Here is a 19,706-nt window from a genome sequence, read left to right as displayed (position 1 = left end):
TCTTTATATAACTTCACTTCCTATTACTCGGTGCTATTGATAGCTCTTATACCCTTAATAAGTCTTTAGTGCAATCAGTCAACTTGTATACATCTGGAAAAATGTTGTGGTTGTTTCCCTTCCTCTCCCTCAATCATCTGGAGATAAGTTATTTGATCAGTTTGCACCTGTTTATGATCCCCGGGTCTCCTTCAGAGCTTAGTGGGGTTGACTAAGTGCTCATCCCATCCATTCCTTACCTAGGGCTTATTTCAGGGTCAGCCAGGTCAGGTATCAAACTTGGTGCATAGGTTCACAACCTATTTAGGGTGGTGAGGGAAGCGAAGGCCCAATGGTAGACTTGGTCAGGGGCCACAATCTCCGCCTTCACTAGACCGAGGTTTCCCCGTACCTTGTGTGGCAGGTTAATACAGGATAATTTGAATACCCTAGGTATTATATTGATGGCTGGATCATACAATACAAACACTTTTCCCCATTTACCTTTTGTGCATTCCTATTTCCTCATAGGTTTTAAGCTTGCGAGCAGGGCCCTCATTCCTATTGGTATCAGTTGAATTGCGTTACTCTGTACTGTGTGACTGTCACACGGAGTTTTGCTCAAAACTCACAGTGTATCATCTCGGCATCAGACGTTGTTTATACTACAGATTCTGGCATTCCACCTATTGGGTTCTCTGCTGTTAAACAGGCAGGCTCATATGTCGACCAGCTGTGAGCTCACTAATGATCAGACTAGTAACAGTTAATCTCTGCTAGCCTGCTGGTTACCTCTAGGATCACATGTTTTTGGAAATCATTTACTCCACGCTTTTTTAAGATAGTGGAATCTGTCTTCCTGCGACTATAGTTTATTGCTGTGTTGGGCTATGTGCTGGTGTGGCAGTCCTGCTGATGATTATATTGCATGGTGTTTGGAGTTTTTGTGGGATTCTCTCGTCGTCTTGCTGTTTCCTCCCTGCTCCTATTTTCCTCCTTTCCTCTTATTGTCTTTTACTTCTGTGTTAGCATGCTGTGAGATAGAGTTTTGGTTTTCCCTGTTCATCTATCTCTGTTGGTGTTATCACACTCCCTTTCTGGCCCTCTCCGGGGTAGGGAGAAAGGTGGTATAAGATCAAGGTTGGTCAGGAGCAGGGTCAGGCTGGTGGCTCAGACATCCTCACCTTCAGAGGTAACGATGAGATAAGATATAGCAAGGGCCCCCCTAGTCTGAGGGTCAGTCTGGGAGCCTCAGTCCACTGCTCTCCCCTATCATTGTGAAAGTGACGTTGTCTGAACATGTCCCCTCTGAATTGTAAAGTGCTGCTGAATATGTTGGCGCAATAAAAAATAAAAATATCATTCATCCTCCATATCTAGTTTAATGGGGAAGGTGGCACATGGCAGTAGTGTCATGTGACATTAGAAATTGGCACATTATCACCAGCTGCCTGCCTCTGATTGGCCAGCGACCTACATAGCTATTGCACTGCAGAGAGTCAGTGGTTCTCTGAGCAGCAATACTTTTCATCTGACTTTGTACTCAGGGTTGCACAGTCAGCTGAAAATAGAGCTTTTATCAGCAGCCCCCTGAACCCACAGGGCAGACAAAGTTAAAATCTCTGCTACTGCAATCCTTACTCCCCTGTATGTAAAGGAGAATAAGACAAATCTATTTTTGACACGTGTAATTAAAGACACTCATGATTTAAGTAAATGTCAATCAGGTAACTTTTTAAAAGACATTTCTACTTGAATAAAATAATACTAAATAAAAGTGACTGATTTTTACCTCAAGACTGCTATCCACTTTGGTTTAAAGTCACACAAAATATTAGCTGGATTATTCTGTTTTTAAAGGGAACTTGTCACCTCTTTTTTGGCCTATAAGCTGTGGCCACCACCACCGGGCTCTTATATACAGCATTGTAACATGCTGTATATAAGAGCCCAGGCTGTGGGTATAACATAAAAAACACTTTAAAATACTTACCTAATGGTTGCACGGTGGGCCTTATGGGCGTCTCCGTTGTCCGGTGCCGGCGCAGCCTCTGTTGTCCATCTCTGTGCTCCTTCTTCTCTAGCCGCGGTGCATGACGGGTCCAACGTCATACACACTCGCCGGCATTCAGGTCCTGAGCAGGCGCACTTTGATCTGTTCTGAGCATTGCAGATCAAAGTATTGTAGTGCGCCTGCGCAGGACTGGTGAGTGTGTATGACGCAGCCGCATCATGCACCCAGGCTTCAGAAAGAGGACGAAGATGGCCAAAAGAGGCGGAGCCGGCACCGGACAACGGAGATGCCCATAAGGCCCACCGTAGCGACCGTTAGGTAAGTATTTTAAAGTGTTTTTTATGTTATACCCCTGGCCTGGGCTCTTATATACAGCATGTTAGAATGCTGTATATAAGAGCCCGGTGGTGGTGGCCGCAGCTTATAGGCCAAAAAAGTGGTGACAGGTTCCCTTTAACACATCAAACTTTAGGCTTTTTTTATAGAAATATTGTCTGCATGGAACATTTTAAAATTCAATTATTGCATTCAATTAAAATATGACTTACATTGCTTTTTACATCTTTTAGTTTTGGCAAAATGTCTATAGCAAATCCATCAGCTTGTCCTCGTGTCCTGTTTCCTCCATTCATATAATTGCCAATTGCTAGAATCAAACCTAAAACACGGAGAACTGCAGGGTCTTCTTTTAAAATCTGTAATTGTAAAGGTTCATAAACTGTAATTTCTAAAATGTAACAATGTGTAAATAAAAAGCAAATGGTTTATATTTTGTCTTTATATAACCCAATACAGAGCAAAATATATAGTAAAGCCTAACATTTGTTTTATATTTCAAGAAGTGTGAAATATGGCAATGTTTGCATTTTTCCAAACAGATTAACTTAACTATAGTCAATGCCCAAATCATACATAGATAATTCAACCACAGCATACACTACTGTGCTAAAGTTTTAGGCTGGTATGGAAAAAATGCTGCAAAGTAACAATGTTTTCAAAATTACAAGTGTTCATGTTTTTTTTACCAAAATGCAAAGTGAAAGAACAAAAAAGAAAGCTAAATTAAATCATATAGAAAGCCAAAATAAAAAAAATGCTGGAAAAGCCTCACCATGCAGACATATGAAGTATTGTCTACAAAACAGCTGCAGAGATCAAAGCCGCAGACCATTGGCAAAGTAATCTAATCCCCCCCCCCCAAAAAAAAAGAATGGATTAGAACACCCATAAAATTGATCAAACTTTATTCCATATAGTTAAAACACAGAGGATTAGGTTAAAAAGCATAATGTTTTCTGACATGTTTCTGGCATTAGTTGCCCTTAGTCATAAAGGGTACAACACGATAAAAAAAACCATCTTATGGTAACATCCTGAAATACATAACTACATCATTAGCATATTCATTACCAAACATCTTAAAGGAGTTGTCCGACATTAGCTTACCAAAAAATGTTGAGTTTATCTGTGCTGTATTGTCATATAAATCACCCCTACGTTGTTATTTTTTGTTTTCTGACTTTTGTTTCTCTTGAATAAAATTAAAAATTAAAATAATAAATAATAATAATAAAATTAAAGGGATACCTTTATTCTCTGCAGCTCTTTGTTTACATTCAGCACAAGCAAACTGACCACTTCCTGTACTAAACCTCACAGTCACAGCTGGCACCACCAAGCCTCACTGTCCAGCCCCGCACCCTGCCTGGCCTCAGTGTCCAGCCCCGCCCCCTGCCCACCCTCTGCACACACATTCCCTGTCAGTATTCTGCCCCAGCACCTGACCTGTTATCGCTCAGCAATGGAAAAAACAGCCCCACATCGGGCTCTGCACACACACACACACACACACACACGCACACACACACCGGGCTCTGCGCCCCACATCACCTCAGGCTCTGCAACCCTCCCCCAACCCACACACACAAACACACACACAACGCTCTGTACCGACCCCCCCTCACCATTGTTCTGTACCGACCCCTACCCCCATAGGGAACACATGTGGGCTACATTCACATGACCGTTCCGTTTTTGTGGTCCGCAAAAAACGGTCCATTTTATCACGGATGCGTCCGTGTGTCATCCGTGTGCCTTCCAGATACAGTTAGGTCCAGAAATATTTGGACAGTGACACAATTTTCGCGAGTTGGGCTCTGCATGCCACCACATTGGATTTGAAATGACATCTCTACAACAGAATTCAAGTGCAGATTGTAACGTTTAATTTGAAGGTTTGAACAAAAATATCTGATAGAAATTGTAGGAATTGTACACATTTCTTTACAAACACTCCACATTTTAGGAGGTCAAAAGTAATTGGACAAATAAACCAAACCCAATCAAAATATTTTTAATTTCAATATTTTGTTGCGAATCCTTTGGAGGCAATCACTGCCTTAAGTCTGGAACCCATGGACATCACCAAACGCTGGGTTTCCTCCTTCTTAATGCTTTGCCAGGCCTTTACAGCCGCAGCCTTCAGGTCTTGCTTGTTTGTGGGTCTTTCCGTCTTAAGTCTGGATTTGAACAAGTGAAATGCATGCTCAATTGGGTTAAGATCTGGTGATTGACTTGGCCATTGCAGAATGTTCCACTTTTTTGCACTCATGAACTCCTGGGTAGCTTTGGCTGTATGCTTGGGGTCATTGTCCATCTGTACTATGAAGCGCCGTCCGATCAACTTTGCGGCATTTGGCTGAATCTGGGCTGAAAGTATATCCCGATACACTTCAGAATTCATCCGGCTACTCTTGTCTGCTGTTATGTCATCAATAAACACAAGTGACCCAGTGCCATTGAAAGCCATGCATGCCCATGCCATCACGTTGCCTCCACCATGTTTTACAGAGGATGTGGTGTGCCTTGGATCATGTGCCGTTCCCTTTCTTCTCCAAACTTTTTTCTTCCCATCATTCTGGTACAGGTTGATCTTTGTCTCATCTGTCCATAGAATACTTTTCCAGAACTGAGCTGGCTTCATGAGGTGTTTTTCAGCAAATTTAACTCTGGCCTGTCTATTTTTGGAATTGATGAATGGTTTGCATCTAGATGTGAACCCTTTGTATTTACTTTCATGGAGTCTTCTCTTTACTGTTGACTTAGAGACAGATACACCTACTTCACTGAGAGTGTTCTGGACTTCAGTTGATGTTGTGAACGGGTTCTTCTTCACCAAAGAAAGTATGCGGCGATCATCCACCACTGTTGTCATCCGTGGACGCCCAGGCCTTTTTGAGTTCCCAAGCTCACCAGTCAATTCCTTTTTTCTCAGAATGTACCCGACTGTTGATTTTGCTACTCCAAGCATGTCTGCTATCTCTCTGATGGATTTTTTCTTTTTTTTTCAGCCTCAGGATGTTCTGCTTCACCTCAATTGAGAGTTCCTTAGACCGCATGTTGTCTGGTCACAGCAACAGCTTCCAAATGCAAAACCACACACCTGTAATCAACCCCAGACCTTTTAACTACTTCATTGATTACAGGTTAACGAGGGAGACGCCTTCAGAGTTAATTGCAGCCCTTAGAGTCCCTTGTCCAATTACTTTTGGTCCCTTGAAAAAGAGGAGGCTATGCATTACAGAGCTATGATTCCTAAACCCTTTCTCCGATTTGGATGTGAAAACTCTCATATTGCAGCTGGGAGTGTGCACTTTCAGCCCATATTATATATATAATTGTATTTCTGAACATGTTTTTCTAAACAGCTAAAATAACAAAACTTGTGTCACTGTCCAAATATTTCTGGACCTAACTGTAAATAGATGAGTAGATGTAAAGATGAATAGATAGATATAGAGTCAGAGAGATAGACGGATGAATGAATGAATAGAGGTATAGATAGATAGATAGACAGATAGATAATGGATAGATGAACAGATAGATAGATAGATAGAGGAATAGATAGATGAGAAAGACCTGTATAATGTCCCACCCCCCTGCATATTCTAAGCTGGCACCCTTTAGTGACTTTCATGTGGCACTAAAGGGTGCTTAGCCTTGTATTTAGCCAAAAAATAAATAAATAATTAAAAAAAAAAACACGTGGGGTCCCCCCTATCTTTTGTAGCCAGCTAGGGTAAAGCAGGTGGCTGCAGCCTGCAGACCACAGCTGGCAGCTTCACCTTGGTTGATAATCCAAAACAGAGGGCACCCCACACTGTTATTTTAAATTAAATAAATAATTTAAAACAAAAAACATGGGGTCCCCCCCAAATTGGATAACCAGCCATGGTAAAGCAGACAGCCGTGGTCTGGTATTCTCAGACTAGGGAGGTCCACTGATATTGGACACTCTCCAGCCTAAAAATAGCAGGCCACAGCCGCCCCAGAAGTGGCGCATCCATTAGACGTGCCAATCCTGGTGCTTCGCCCCAACTCATCCCATTGCCCTGGTGCGGTGGCAAACGGGGTAATATATGGGGTTGATGCCAGATGTGTAATGTCACCTGGCATCAGGCCCTGTGGTTAGTGATGTCACGGCGTCTATCAGATACCCGACATCACTAACCCAGTCAGTAATAAAAAAAAAAAATAGACAACAAAAAAAGTTTTATTTGAAAAAACACTTCCCAGAACATTCCCTCTTTCACGAATTTATTGAAAAGAACAATCAAATCCAGGTCCGGCGTAATCCAATAAGGGGGTCCCATGACGATCCAGACCATAGTCAATGTCCCAGTGCTCCCCATTGGCTGGGAGAGCAATGCAGTGACCTGAGCTTACATCAATAGCCCAGGTCACTGCAGGGGATGATGAGCACTGCTGTCAGGAGGTTAGATGAGATCATTACCTGCTGTGACGATCTCCTCTTCACTCCTGTCAGTGATGTCATTGCCTTCTATGCCCGCCGCCTTCTCAGCAGTATCGCCCGTGATGTCACCGCTAGTGACGTGAGAATGCAGCGGACATAGGCGGCAGTGACCGCGCTGACAGGAGTGAAGAGGAGATCATCACAGCAGGTAATGATCTCCTCTGCCTCCTGGCAGCAGCGCTCGTTATCCCCGCAGGCAGACATACACTGCAATAAAGGCAGCTGCGGGGCTGGAGCGGGACACAGACTGCACAGGCACACCTGCTATCCTGAGAAGGGGGCCCGGTGCTGGCAGTGACACAGTGGGCGGGGAGAGTACGGGGTGCGGGGGAATGTGTGGGAGGGTGCAGGGAAGGAAGGTGGGGACTCACGCACTGTACACGCCCAGCAGGGCGGCAACAAGCTGTTCCAGATTTGCATGTCAACATGGTCCTGCCCATGTTGACATGAAATGACCAGAAGCAGCAAAATCGTGGCAGGAGCGGTCACATGACCACTCTGAGCCGGGGGAGAGGGGCTGACAGCAGGGCAGGTAAGTGCTCACTATCTACTTACCTGCCCCAATGTAGCCCAATAGTGTAATAATAAAAAAAGTCAAAATAAACCGGATAACCCCTTTAATATGATGAATGTAATGATCACAGGGCGAGCATGGGGTTAGTGGGTCCATTGGACTGAAGGTACTGTTCACTCTCCTGGATTAGTGAACTGGATAGTCTTCACTAAAGCCACTGGAGGGGGCAATAGGCACACATGGTGGGAGGCAGCCCCAGGGAATCAACGATACCTCGGCAGCTAGTGCAATAGATACAATACAGTCTCTAGTTGTAGAAACTGCAGCAGCAGCCTGTGTCGTGGATTTGGCTGGGATGGATGGGTGGATGGATGTTTCATTAGCGGCCGATGTGGATACTCGCAGCAGATATCATGGTAGGCGGCCGGCATGAATGCATGGAGGTTTAGTGGAGACAGCCATTGATCAAACTCAGCCTGGATAGTGGTCCACAACTCTGCAGCTGTGTGACTGCATTATTCAATGCATATTAATTTTAACACTGCCTGATTGCATTGACTTACACACAGGATGTGACCTGGCATTTTAATTTTAAAAATAAGAAGGGGATGAGAGACAGGATTAGGCCTCTTGCTACCACACCTCTGCCAGTACAGACAAGACACAACTTGGAAACCCACCTTGGAGTCTTGATATTTAAAAATATTTCAGGCAGACAGCAGGACATTGGCATCAATTGCCCCACTCATTTCCCCAAAGTGTCTTTGCACATCAGGGAGGTACGATCCATGCAACACAAAAAAATGTTGCCTGGCATTTCAATTCTAAAAATAAAAAGCGAATGAGTGACAGGATTAGACCTCTCGCTCCCACATCTCTGCCAGTACAGACAAGACACAACTTGGAGACTTATCTTAGAGTCTTTAGATTTTAAATGACTTCAGGCAGACAGCAGGACAGTGGCATCAATTGCCCCCCCATTTCCCTATGTGTCTTTGAGATAGAGGAATCGGGTTTGATGCTGCGCTAAAAACCACAAAATCCAAAGTTGTAAAAAATCCTTTTCTTTATTTCCAAAGGTCTACGCGTTTCAAAGGCATGTCCGCCTTCTTCATCAGGACAAGGAAAAATAAAAGAACAGCCTAACACATGCTACACCCAGAGGATACATATATACCATTGAAAGGGAGTGGTCATGTGTGCGGAGATGACGTCATCAGTCAAATGACTGAGCTACAAGTGAAGCAAACAGAAAAAGGTGGAAAAAAATAGGGGAAGTTTATACAAAAAAAGAGAAAAGGAAAAAAGGAGAAGAGTAAATTGGTGTAAGTGAAGAGAAAATATTACCAATAAAGAAATAAAAAAAATAAAAATCAAAAATGAAATTAAATTTTTTTTTTTAAAAGTAGATATATATAAAAATATATATATATATACATATTCATACACAGTGAATGCGTCCTATGATGGTTTAAAGTGCAGAAAGGATAAATCCTTGTGAACCAGAGAAAAGCTGTGCCCAATTTACAGAGTATTAAACCTTTAAGAAGGAACATGTAATATAAGAAAACGTAAAAAAACCCTTCATCTAAGAAAGGGGGGAATCATGGTGAATTTAATGTTGAATATGCAAAATTTTCCTTTTCTCTTTTTTTTGTATAAACTTCCCCTATTTTTTTCCACCTTTTTCTGTTTGCTTCACTTGTAGCTCAGTCATTTGACTGATGACGTCATCTCCGCACACATGACCACTCCCTTTCAATGGTATATATGTATCCTCTGGGTGTAGCATGTGTTAGGTTGTTCTTTTATTTTTCCTTGTCCTGATGAAGAAGGCGTAGACCTTTGGAAATAAAGAAAAGGATTTTTTACAACTTTGGATTTTGTGGTTTTTAGCGCAGCATCAAACCCGATCCCTCTATCTCGATTGTTTTTATACACGGTTTTATCGGGGCTGCAGCTTACCGCTTTCTTTACATTCTATTGTTTCGGCTTTCCCAGGAGTTGTGCCTATCACAACCACAACAGGTGAGTACCTGTCCTGCTGTTATATCTCCATTTGTCATCGGATAAGACCCTATGTGCGCTTTTTTCCACAGTTCTTTTTGACGTTTATCACCTATGTGTCTTTGCACATCAGGGAGATATGGCCCATGCAACACACAGGATGTGGCCTGAAATTTCAATTTTAGAAATAAAAAGTGTCAAACCAACCCAAGGATCTGAATCTTAAAAGAGATGCTATGTTTATATAGCGAATCATTGATGCATAAATATGTAGACAGAGCAAAATATTTATGTATGTAATAATTTAATCATGTTAAGATGCGTTGTAATGATTATGCTAATTATGTAGTCACATGTTTCAGTTTATTACTAGGGATGAGCGAATGTATTCGCCACTATTCGCTATCTGACGGATAACAGGCTATTCGCACCATTCGGTATCCAACGGAAAAAACAATATCTGCTCCGATACTTTAATTTTCCTTTCTGACTTCCTGGCGCCTGTTTTCCAGCCAATGAACAAATCAGATGTTGCTTGCCCTCATAGTAACGCCGCAGCCATCTTTGTTGTGGTGTTACTGTGATTGGCTTGGCTGCACAGTGTCATAGGAGCTATATAAGCCAGCGGCCATTTTGTGAACATGCAGTGATAGGGAGCTGGTGGTGTACATAGACTGTATTGTGTGCGGGAAAGCGTTTGTAGATCCAACTAATAAATGCAATAAGTCCATGTAAGGGCTGAACACAGTGTTCAGTAGCTGCCAGGAGCTCCATAAATCGCTTTTTTGACAAACAGAACATAGGTCTTTCGGTCTTTGTCTGTCGGTCTCTCCCTACTCTCTCATACTCACCGATTACTGACCGATCACCGGCGCATCGCATGCACGGCTGTCACACTACTCCGGCGGCTTCTCCAGCTTTTGAAAATGCCATCCGCTCATTATTCCATCTCGTATTCCCTGCTTCCCCCACCCACTGGCGCCTATGACTGGTTGCATTCAGACACGCCCCCACGCTGAGTGACAGCTGTCTCACTGAAGCCAATCACAGCCGCCGATGGGTGGATCTATGTAGTGCTGTAAAATAAATAAATAAATAATTTAAAAAAAATCGGCGTGCAGTCCCCCCAAATTTTGATACCAGCCAAGATAAAGCCACACGGCTGAAGGCTGGTATTCTCAGGATGGGGAGCCCGACGTCATGGGGAGCCCCCAGCCTAAAAATATCAGCCAGCATGCGCCCGAAATTGCCGCATCTATGATGAGACAGCCCCGGGACTCTACCCGGCTCATCCCGAATTGCCCTGGTGCGATGGCTATTGGGGTAATAAGGAGTTAATGGCAGCCCATAACTGTCACTAAGTCCTAGGTAATTATGGCAGTCGTCTATGAGACACCCCTAATGATTAACCTGTAAGTGAAAGTAAATAAACACATACACCTGAAAAAATCCTTTATTTGGAAAAAAATATAAAAAAAAACCACCCTCTTTCACCACTTTATGAAAAATCCCCAAATATCCCTCCAGGTCTGGCGTAATTCTCACAGGTCCCGCGACTCATCCAGCTCTGCTTCTGCTACATGAAGCTGACAGGAGCGGCCGTGGAACAGCACCGCTCTCTGTCAGCTCCACGCAGCAACTGAAGTGAGCCGCGCAATCAGCGGTGACGTCACTCAGGTTACCCTCGGCCACAGCTCTCACGCGGCTCACTTCAGTCACTCAGGGGATTTGCGGTCACCGGTAAGTACTTCTCCTGTGATGGCAAATCAGGCCGCAGCGCACAGACAGAGCCACGCAATGACAATGAAGTTGGGTGAAGTTCATGATCGCACAGCACTGTCTCACAGCCAGCCATGTTGTATGGGAATGTAGCAGGCTGAGTGGGACCGCACTGTAAAAAATGATTCCAAACCGCTGATTAAGAATGTTTCTACTCACTGACAGCAAGCAGAGATGGTGGGGAATGTTTCCATTCAATGACAGCAAGCAGAGATGATGAGGAATGTTTGCAATCACTGACAGCAAGCCGAGATGGTGGGGAATGTTTCCATTTGCTGACAGCAAGCAGAGATGGTGGGGAATGTTTCCAGTCACTGACAGTAAGCTGACATGTTGGGGAATGTTTACACTCACTGACAGCAAGCAGACGTTTTGGGGAATGTTTTCCATTCACTGACAGCAAGCAGACATGTTGGGGAATGTTTCCACTCAATGACGGCAAGCAGAGATGATGGGGAATGTTTCCAATCACTGACAGCAAGCAGAGATGGTGGGGAATGTTTCCATTCACTGACAGCAAGCAGAGATGGTGGGGAATGTTTCCAATCACTGACAGCAAGCAGAGATGGTGGGGAATGTTTCCATTCACTGACAGCAAGCAGAGATGGTGGGGAATGTTTCCAGTCACTGACAGTAAGCTGACATGTTGGGGAATGTTTACACTCACTGACAGCAAGCAGACGTGTTAGGGAATGTTTCCATTCAATGACAGCAATCAGAGATGATGGGGAATGTTTCCACTCACTGACAGCAAGCAGAGATGGTGGGGAATACTTCCATTCACTGACAGCAAGCTGACATGTTGGGGAATGTTTCCATTCAATGACAGCAAGTAGACGTGTTGGGGAATGTTTCTATTCAATGAGAGCAAGCAGAGATGATGGGGAATATTTCTATTTATTGACAGCAAGCAGAGCATAGAGCATGGCTGGCTGCGAGACAGAGCCGCACAATCAGAATGAACGCGGATGAACTTCACCCGAATTCATTGTCATCGTGCGGCTTTGTTTGTGTGCTGCGGCCTGATTTGCAATCACAGGTGAAGGACTCACTGGTGACCGCAAATCCCCTGAGTGACTGAAGTGAGTTGCGCGATCAGCAATGCCGTCACTCAGGTGACCCACGGCCAACTGCAGTCCTCCACCTGAGAGCGGTGACCGCGGGTAACCTAAGTGACGTCACTGCTGATTGCGCGGCTCACTTCAGTTGCTGCATGGAGCTGACAACATAGAGCGGTGGTGTTCCACGGCCGCTCCTATCAGCTTCATGTAGCAGAACTGGATGCGTCTCAGGACCTCGTGCTGATTACGCCGGACCTGGAGGGGTATTTGGGGATTTTAATAAAGTGGTGAAAGAGGGTGTTTTTTTTTGTCTTTTATTCCAAATAAAGGATTTTTTGGGGTGTATGTGTTTATTTAATTTCACTTACAGGTTAATCATGGGGGTGTCTCATAGACGACTGCCATGATAAACCTAGGACTTAGTGGCAGCTATGGGTTGCCATTAACTCCTTATAACCCCGATTGCCACTGCACCAGGGAAATTCAGGATGAGTCGGGTAGAGTCCCGGGACTGTCGCATCTAATTGATGTGGCGATTCCGGGTGGCTGCTAGCTGATATTTTTAGGCTGGGGGCTCCCGTAATGTGGGGCTCCCCATCCTGAGAATACCAAGGTTCAGCTGTGTGGCTTTATCTTGGATGGTATCAAACTTTAGGGGGACCGCACGCTGTTTTTTTTAAATTATTTATTTATTTTACTGCACTACATAGACCCGTCCACCGGCGGCTGTGACTGGTTACAGTGAGACAGCTGTCACTCAGCATGGGGGCGCGTCTGAATGCAACCAATCATAGGCGCCGATGGGCGGGGGAAGCAGGGAATACGAGATGGAATAATAAGCGGCCGGCATTTTCAAAAGCTGGAGAAGCCGCCGGAGCAGTGTGACAGCCGTGCAGCACTGCGCCAGTGATCGGTCAGTGATTGGTGAGTATGAGAGAGGGGGAGAGGGAGAGACCGAAAGACCTGCGTTCTGTTTGGCAAAAAAGCGATTTATGGAGCTGTGTGACACTGTGTTCAGCCCTTACAAGGACTATTTATTAGTTGGATCTAAGAACACCACCACCGCCAGCTCCCTATAGCTGCGTGTTCACAAAATGGTCGCAGGTTTATATAGCCCTTATAACGCTGTGTGGCCAAGCCAATCACAGTAACACCACAACAAAGATGGCTGCGGCATTACTGTGAGGGCAAGCAACATCAGATGTGTTTATTGGCTGGAAAACAGGCACCATGAAGTCAGAAATGGAAATGAAAGTATCGAAGCGAATACCATATTAGCCGTCGGATAGTGAATACCTCGAATACCCCTTTATCCGTCAGATACCGAATAGTGGTGAATACATTCGCTCATCCCTACTGGTCATCTCTCCTCACATGCTCCCCACCCATCTCTCTTTCACCTCAGATCTTTTTCTCCATATTACACCCTGTGTCTCAAGACTCAAATGGCCACCTCATGGCCTCTCCTGTTCCCACCCACTAACACTCTTTCTATTTCTCCTCACTACTGGAGACATCTCTCTCAATCCTGGTCCCCTGCCACATTCCCGCAGTCATTGCTAAAACCCATCCACGATCTACCATAAACTTTTCCAATCTTTCTAACCTTACATTTATTCGCCCAGCCCCTGCTCCCCCAGTCCCTATAACAGAAGCTCTATGGAATGCTCGCTCTGCCTGCAATAAACTTTCCTACATCCATGACCGCTTCATCACCAAACTCTCCTTCCTCGCCATCACTAAAACCTGGCTCACCCCCTCTGACACAGCCTCTCCTGCTGCACTTACGTATGGTGTGTTCCATCTCTCTCACACCCAGTAACAAGCATGGTGGAGGAGTTGGTTTACTCCTAACTGAGAAATGCTCCTTTACCCCATTCCATTGCTACTTTCCGTTACTCTCCTCTCTTTTGAGGTGTACTCCGTCCACATCTATCACCCCTCCAACCCCCAACTGGCTGTCATTTATCGCCCTCCAGGGCCAGCCACCACCTTTTTGACCATTTCCCAAAGTGTCTGCTACATTTCCTTTCCACAGATATCCCCACTGTGATCATGGGTGACATCAACATCCCCATTGACACCTCCCACTCATCTATCGCCAGGGACGGTCTGGCCCACCGGGGTAGCGGGGAATCCAATGGTAGGCCCTCAGTGGGCGCCTGTGCCTTATATAGTGCGGGGCAGTGTATAGCGCCGTGGGGTCGCCGGTTTCTCAGGGCCAGCGTTATGTGCGGCAGACTGGGCAGGGCCCCCACGCACTGATGGGCCCCCATCCCATGCTCTGAGAGCCCCCCAGCCTTTCAATCACAAACTGCAGCGATAGCACAAGTTCTGTACTATCGGTGCAGTATCCACGGCTGCCAAAGGACCTGTGGTGACATAACAGTCATGTGATATCAAAGTAGGTCCTGCACTGCGGAAGTCCCAGGCCTGTACATATCCGGTGTACAGGCCTGGAGACCGCGCACTATTCAAATGTATGTGCATCTTTCAGACGCGTGTACATCTGAACAGTGTGGCTGGTGATAGGACTGAGGTGGAGGAGCTCCTCAGCCCCACACCTACAGAGCGGCCATCATCACACTGCCGCCGGAGCAGCAGAGAGGAAGAGGACGCGCAGGGCTGCAGGTAAGCGCTCAGGAGGAGCCGAAGAAAAAAAAGATATATATTCTCACCTTTCCTCCTCCGTTGCCGCGGTGCCTCCAGCTGCTTCTTCCAGACCACAGGACACAGACCCCTCGGTGATCCAGTCCTCTGCATGGAGCCATCGCTGCAGGCTGACTTCATGGCTTTACTGCAGTTAAATGCTATACGGTGCCACAGGAACGGAGGACAGGTGAGAATAACGAGTGTGTGTGTTTGTGTGTGTGTGTGTGTGTGTGTGTGTGAACAACGGCATAATAGGGGACAGAAAGGGGACTGGAATCAGGACATTACCAAAGGATGGGAGGTCCATTCATACACTGCACAAGGATGGGGGGGCATTCACACACTGCACAAGGACGTGGGACCCGTTCCTACACAGCACAAGGATGGGAGACCCGTTCCTACACAGCACAAGGATGGGGGACCCGTTTCTACACAGCACAAGGATGGGGGACCTGTTCCTACACGGCACAAGGATGGGGGGACCATTGCTACACTGCACAAAGATGGGGGGACCCGTTGCTACACGGCACAGGGATAGGGGGGCCGTTGGTACACGGCACAAGGTACAAGGATGGGGGGGCCCATTCATACACTGCACAAGGATGGGGGACCATTGCTATACTGTACAAGGATTGGGGGGCCCGTTGCTACATGGCACAAGGATGGGCACATTACTACAAGGGGGCACATTATGTTTTCCAGTTTCTCAGGGCCGGCGTTATGTGCGGCAGACTGGGCAGGGCCCCCAGCCTTTGGCTCTGTGCGCACTAGTGCGTTTTACCCGCGGATTTACCCACGGATTTGCCGCGGAAATTTCTTGAGAAATGTCTGCAATCTTTGTGCAGACATTTCCCAGCAAATTCTATGAGAAAAAAAAATAGCTGTGCGCACTGTGCGGATTTTTCTCAAGAAATTTCCTTGAGAAGAATTTCTCGAGAAAATTTCTTGAGAAAATGAGCATGTCAATTCTTTTCCGCAGGTACCCTGCGGATTTCAGCAGTACAGCCTGCAAAATCCGCAGGGAACCACCCGTGGGAAAATCGCAGCAAATTCGCGGCTATTCCGCGGCAAATCCGCATGCGGATTTGGTGCAGATTTTTTCCGGAGGTCCGGAAATCTTTCACTCCCAGAAGTTTCTCAAGAAATTTTCTTGAGAAACTTCACATTTCTAGTGCGCACATAGCCTTTCAATCACAAACTGCAGCGATAGCACAAGTTCTGTACTATCGCTGCAATTTCCGCGGCTGCAAAAGGACATGTGGTGATATCACATTCATGTGATATCACCGTAGGTCCTGCACTGCGGAAGTCCCAGGCCTGTACATATCCGGTGTACAGGCCTGGAGACCGTGTGCTATTCAAATGTACGTGCATCTTTCAGACGCGCGCACATCTGAACAGTGTGGCTGGTGAAAGGACTGAGGTGGAGGAGCTGCTTAGCCCCGGACCGACACAGCGGCCATCATCACACTGCCGCCGTAGCAGCAGAGATGAAGAGGATCCGCAGGACTGTAGGTAAGTGCTCAGGAGGAGCCGAAGAAAAAAATAAAAAAATTCTCTCCTCTTCTCCTCCGTTGCCGCGGTGCCTCCAGCTGCTTCTTCCAGACCACAGGACACAGACCCGTCGGTGATCCTGTCATCTGCACGGAGGCTGACTTCATGGCTTTACTGCAGTTAAATGCTTTACGGTGCCGCAAAGCATTTAACTGCAGTAAAGCCATGATGGCATCCTGCGGCACTGGTTCCATGCAGAGGACAGGATCATGGAGGGGTCTATGAGCCTGCGGACTGATAAGGTAAGGATACCGCAGGAACGGAGGACAGGTGAGAATAACGTGTGTGCGTGTGTGCGTGTGTGTGTGTGTGTGTGTGTGTGAACAATGACATAATAGGGGACAGGAAGGGGACTGGAATCAGGACATTACCAAAGGATGGGGGGCCCATTCATACACTGCACAAAGATTGGGAACCCATTCATACACTGCACAAGGATGGGGGGGCCCCATTCATACACTGCACAAGGATGGGGGGGCCCATTCATACACTGCACAAGGATAGGGGGCCCATTCATACACTGCACAAGGATGGGGAGGCCCATTCATACACTGCACAAGGATGGGGGGCCCATTATACACTGCACAAGGATGGGGAGGCCCATTGCTACAGTGCACAAGGATGGGGGGCCCATTGCTACATTGCACAAAGATGGGGGCCCATTCGTACACTGCACAAGGATGGGGGCCCATTCATACAGTGCACAAGTATGGGGGGGCCCATTCATACAAGGCACAAGGATGGGGGGGCCCATTCATACACTGCACAAGGATGGGGGGGACCATTGCTACACTGCACAAGGATGGAGAGCTCATTAATACACTGCACAAGGATGGGGGGGCCCATTCACACACTTCACAAGGATGGGGGGGCCCATTCACACACTGCACAAGGATGGGGGGGGACCATTGCTAAACTGCACAAGGATGGAGAGCTCATTCATGCACTGCACAAGGATGGGGAGGCCCATTCACACACTGCACAAGGATTGGGGGGCCTATTCATACACTGCACAAGGATGGGGGGCCCATTCATACACTGCACAAGAATGGGGAGGCCCATTCATACACTGCACAAGGATGGGGAGCCCATTCATACAGTGCACAAGGATAGGGGGGCCCATTCATACACTGTACAAGGATGGGGAGGCCCATTCATACACTGCACCAGGATGGGGAGGCCCGTTCATACACTGCACAAGGATGATGGGGACTATTCCTACACGGCACAAGGAATTGGGACCCGTTTCTACACAGCACAAGGATGGGGGACCCGTTCCTACACAGCACAAGGATGGGGGATCCGTTCCTACACTGCACTAGGATGGGGGGGGGCATTGCTACAGTTCACAATGATGGGGGCCCATTGCTACAGTGCACAAGGATGGGGGGCCCATTGCTACAGTGCACAAGGATGGGGGGCTCATTGCTACAGTGCACAAGGATGGGGGGCCCATTCATACAGTGCACAAGGATGTGGGGCCCATTAATACACTGCACAAGGATGGGGGTCCCATTCATACAGTGCACAAGTATAGAGGGGCCCATTCATACACGGCACAAGGATGGGGGGGCATTCATACAGTGCACAAAGATGGGGAGCCCATTCATACAGTGCACAAGGATAGGGGGGCCCATTCATACACTGCACAAGGATGGGGAGGCTCATTCATACAATGCACCAGGATGGGGAGGCCCGTTTAATACAGTGCACAAGGATGATGGGGACTATTCCTACACGGCACAAGGATTTGGGACCCGTTCCTACACAGCACAAGGATGGGGGACCCGTTCCTACACAGCACAAGGATGGGGGATCCGTTCCTACACTGCACTAGGATGGGGGGGCCATTGCTACAGTTCACAATGATGGGGGCCCATTGCTACAGTGCACAAGGATGGGGGGCCCATTGCTACAGTGCACAAGGATGGGGGGCCCATTGCTACAGTGCACAAGGATGGGGGGCCCATTCATACAGTGCACAAGGATGGGGGGCCCATTAATACACTGCACAAGGATGGGGGGCCCATTCATACAGTGCACAAGTATGGAGGGGCCCATTCATACACGGCACAAGGATGGGGGGGGCCCATTCATACACTGCACAAGGATAGGGGGGGACCATTGCTACACTGGACAAGGATGGAGAGCTCATTCATACACTGCACAAGGATGGGAGGCCCATTCATACACTGCACAAGGATGGAGGGGACCATTCCTACACGGCATAAGGATGTGGGACCCGTTCCTACACAGCACAAGGATGGGGGGACCATTGCTACGCTGCACAAGGATGGGGGGACTCGTTGCTACACGGCACAGGGATGGGGGGCGTTGGTACACGGCACAAGAATGGGGGAGCCTATTCAGACACTGCAAATGGATAGGGGGACCAATGCTATACTGCACAAGGATGGGGGAAGCCGTTGCTACATGGCACAAGGATGGGCACATTACTACAAGGGGGCGCATTACATTTTATTGGGATCTATTTTTATTTTTGAAATTTACCTGTAGCTTTTGCATTTCCCACCCTCGGCTTATACTCGAGCCAATACATTTTCAGTTTTTTGTGGTTAAATTAAGTCCCTCGGCTTATATTCGGTTCAGCTTATACTCGAGTATATACAGTAATTTGAGTTGAGGGGGCCTTGGTGGGGGAGGAGCGGTAATACTTTACAAGCGACATTATGGGGCAGTGGGGGATTTTTTAGGAAAATGAGGATCATTATGAGGCAATTAGTAAGGGAATTGTGAAAGGCAGCGTAGTATAATGAGCAGCGGGGGGAATTTATGCAGAGATATTATAGAAAGGGCAAGTTTTGGGGGTACATTATGGAAAGGGGCACTTTATGGCTTTATTTTGGAGAGGAGCAGTGTGTGGGGAGATATTTTGTGCAGGAAGCAATTAACAACCCCTTCTGATTATTATTATTATTATTTATTATTATAGCGCCATTTATTCCATGGCGCTTTACAAGTGAAAGGGTATATGTACAACAATCATTGACAGTACATAACAGACTGGTACAGGAGGAGAGAGGACCCTGCCCGCGAGGGCTCACAGTCTACAGGGAATGGGTGATGGTACGATAGGTGAGGACAGAGCTGATTGCGCAGTGGTCTACTATACTGGGGGCTATTGTAGGTTGTAGGCTTGTTGGAAGAGGTGGGTCTTGATTCCACTTGTTCCCCCAGATATTATTACATAAAAGGGGCCAGGATGAGGGACTTACATTTTTGGTTTATGGTGGCACGTGGGGTATAATTGCTGTAGGGGCAAATTAGGGGACATTATTACTGCTGTAATATAGGTTAATTTTGAGGATACTG

At 46.7% G+C, this 19,706-nt stretch overlaps 1 protein-coding gene across 2 annotated transcripts in view; it reads right to left on the bottom strand.

The window, feature by feature from the left end:
• Positions 1-19,706, bottom strand: part of FMN2 (formin 2) — a 2,161,480-nt gene that overhangs the window by 1,166,247 nt on the left and 975,527 nt on the right. For both annotated transcript variants that reach the window (XM_075339745.1, XM_075339746.1), the window contains one exon: positions 2,542-2,688. In XM_075339745.1, the coding sequence (XP_075195860.1) occupies positions 2,542-2,688 (147 nt within the window). The remainder of the gene's footprint in view (positions 1-2,541; positions 2,689-19,706) is intronic.

Source organism: Anomaloglossus baeobatrachus, chromosome 3 (assembly GCF_048569485.1).
Source record: "Anomaloglossus baeobatrachus isolate aAnoBae1 chromosome 3, aAnoBae1.hap1, whole genome shotgun sequence".
NCBI lineage: Eukaryota > Metazoa > Chordata > Amphibia > Anura > Aromobatidae > Anomaloglossus > Anomaloglossus baeobatrachus.
The sequence above is the reverse complement of the archived record's forward strand: the minus strand, read 5'-3'. Positions and strand labels throughout refer to the sequence as shown.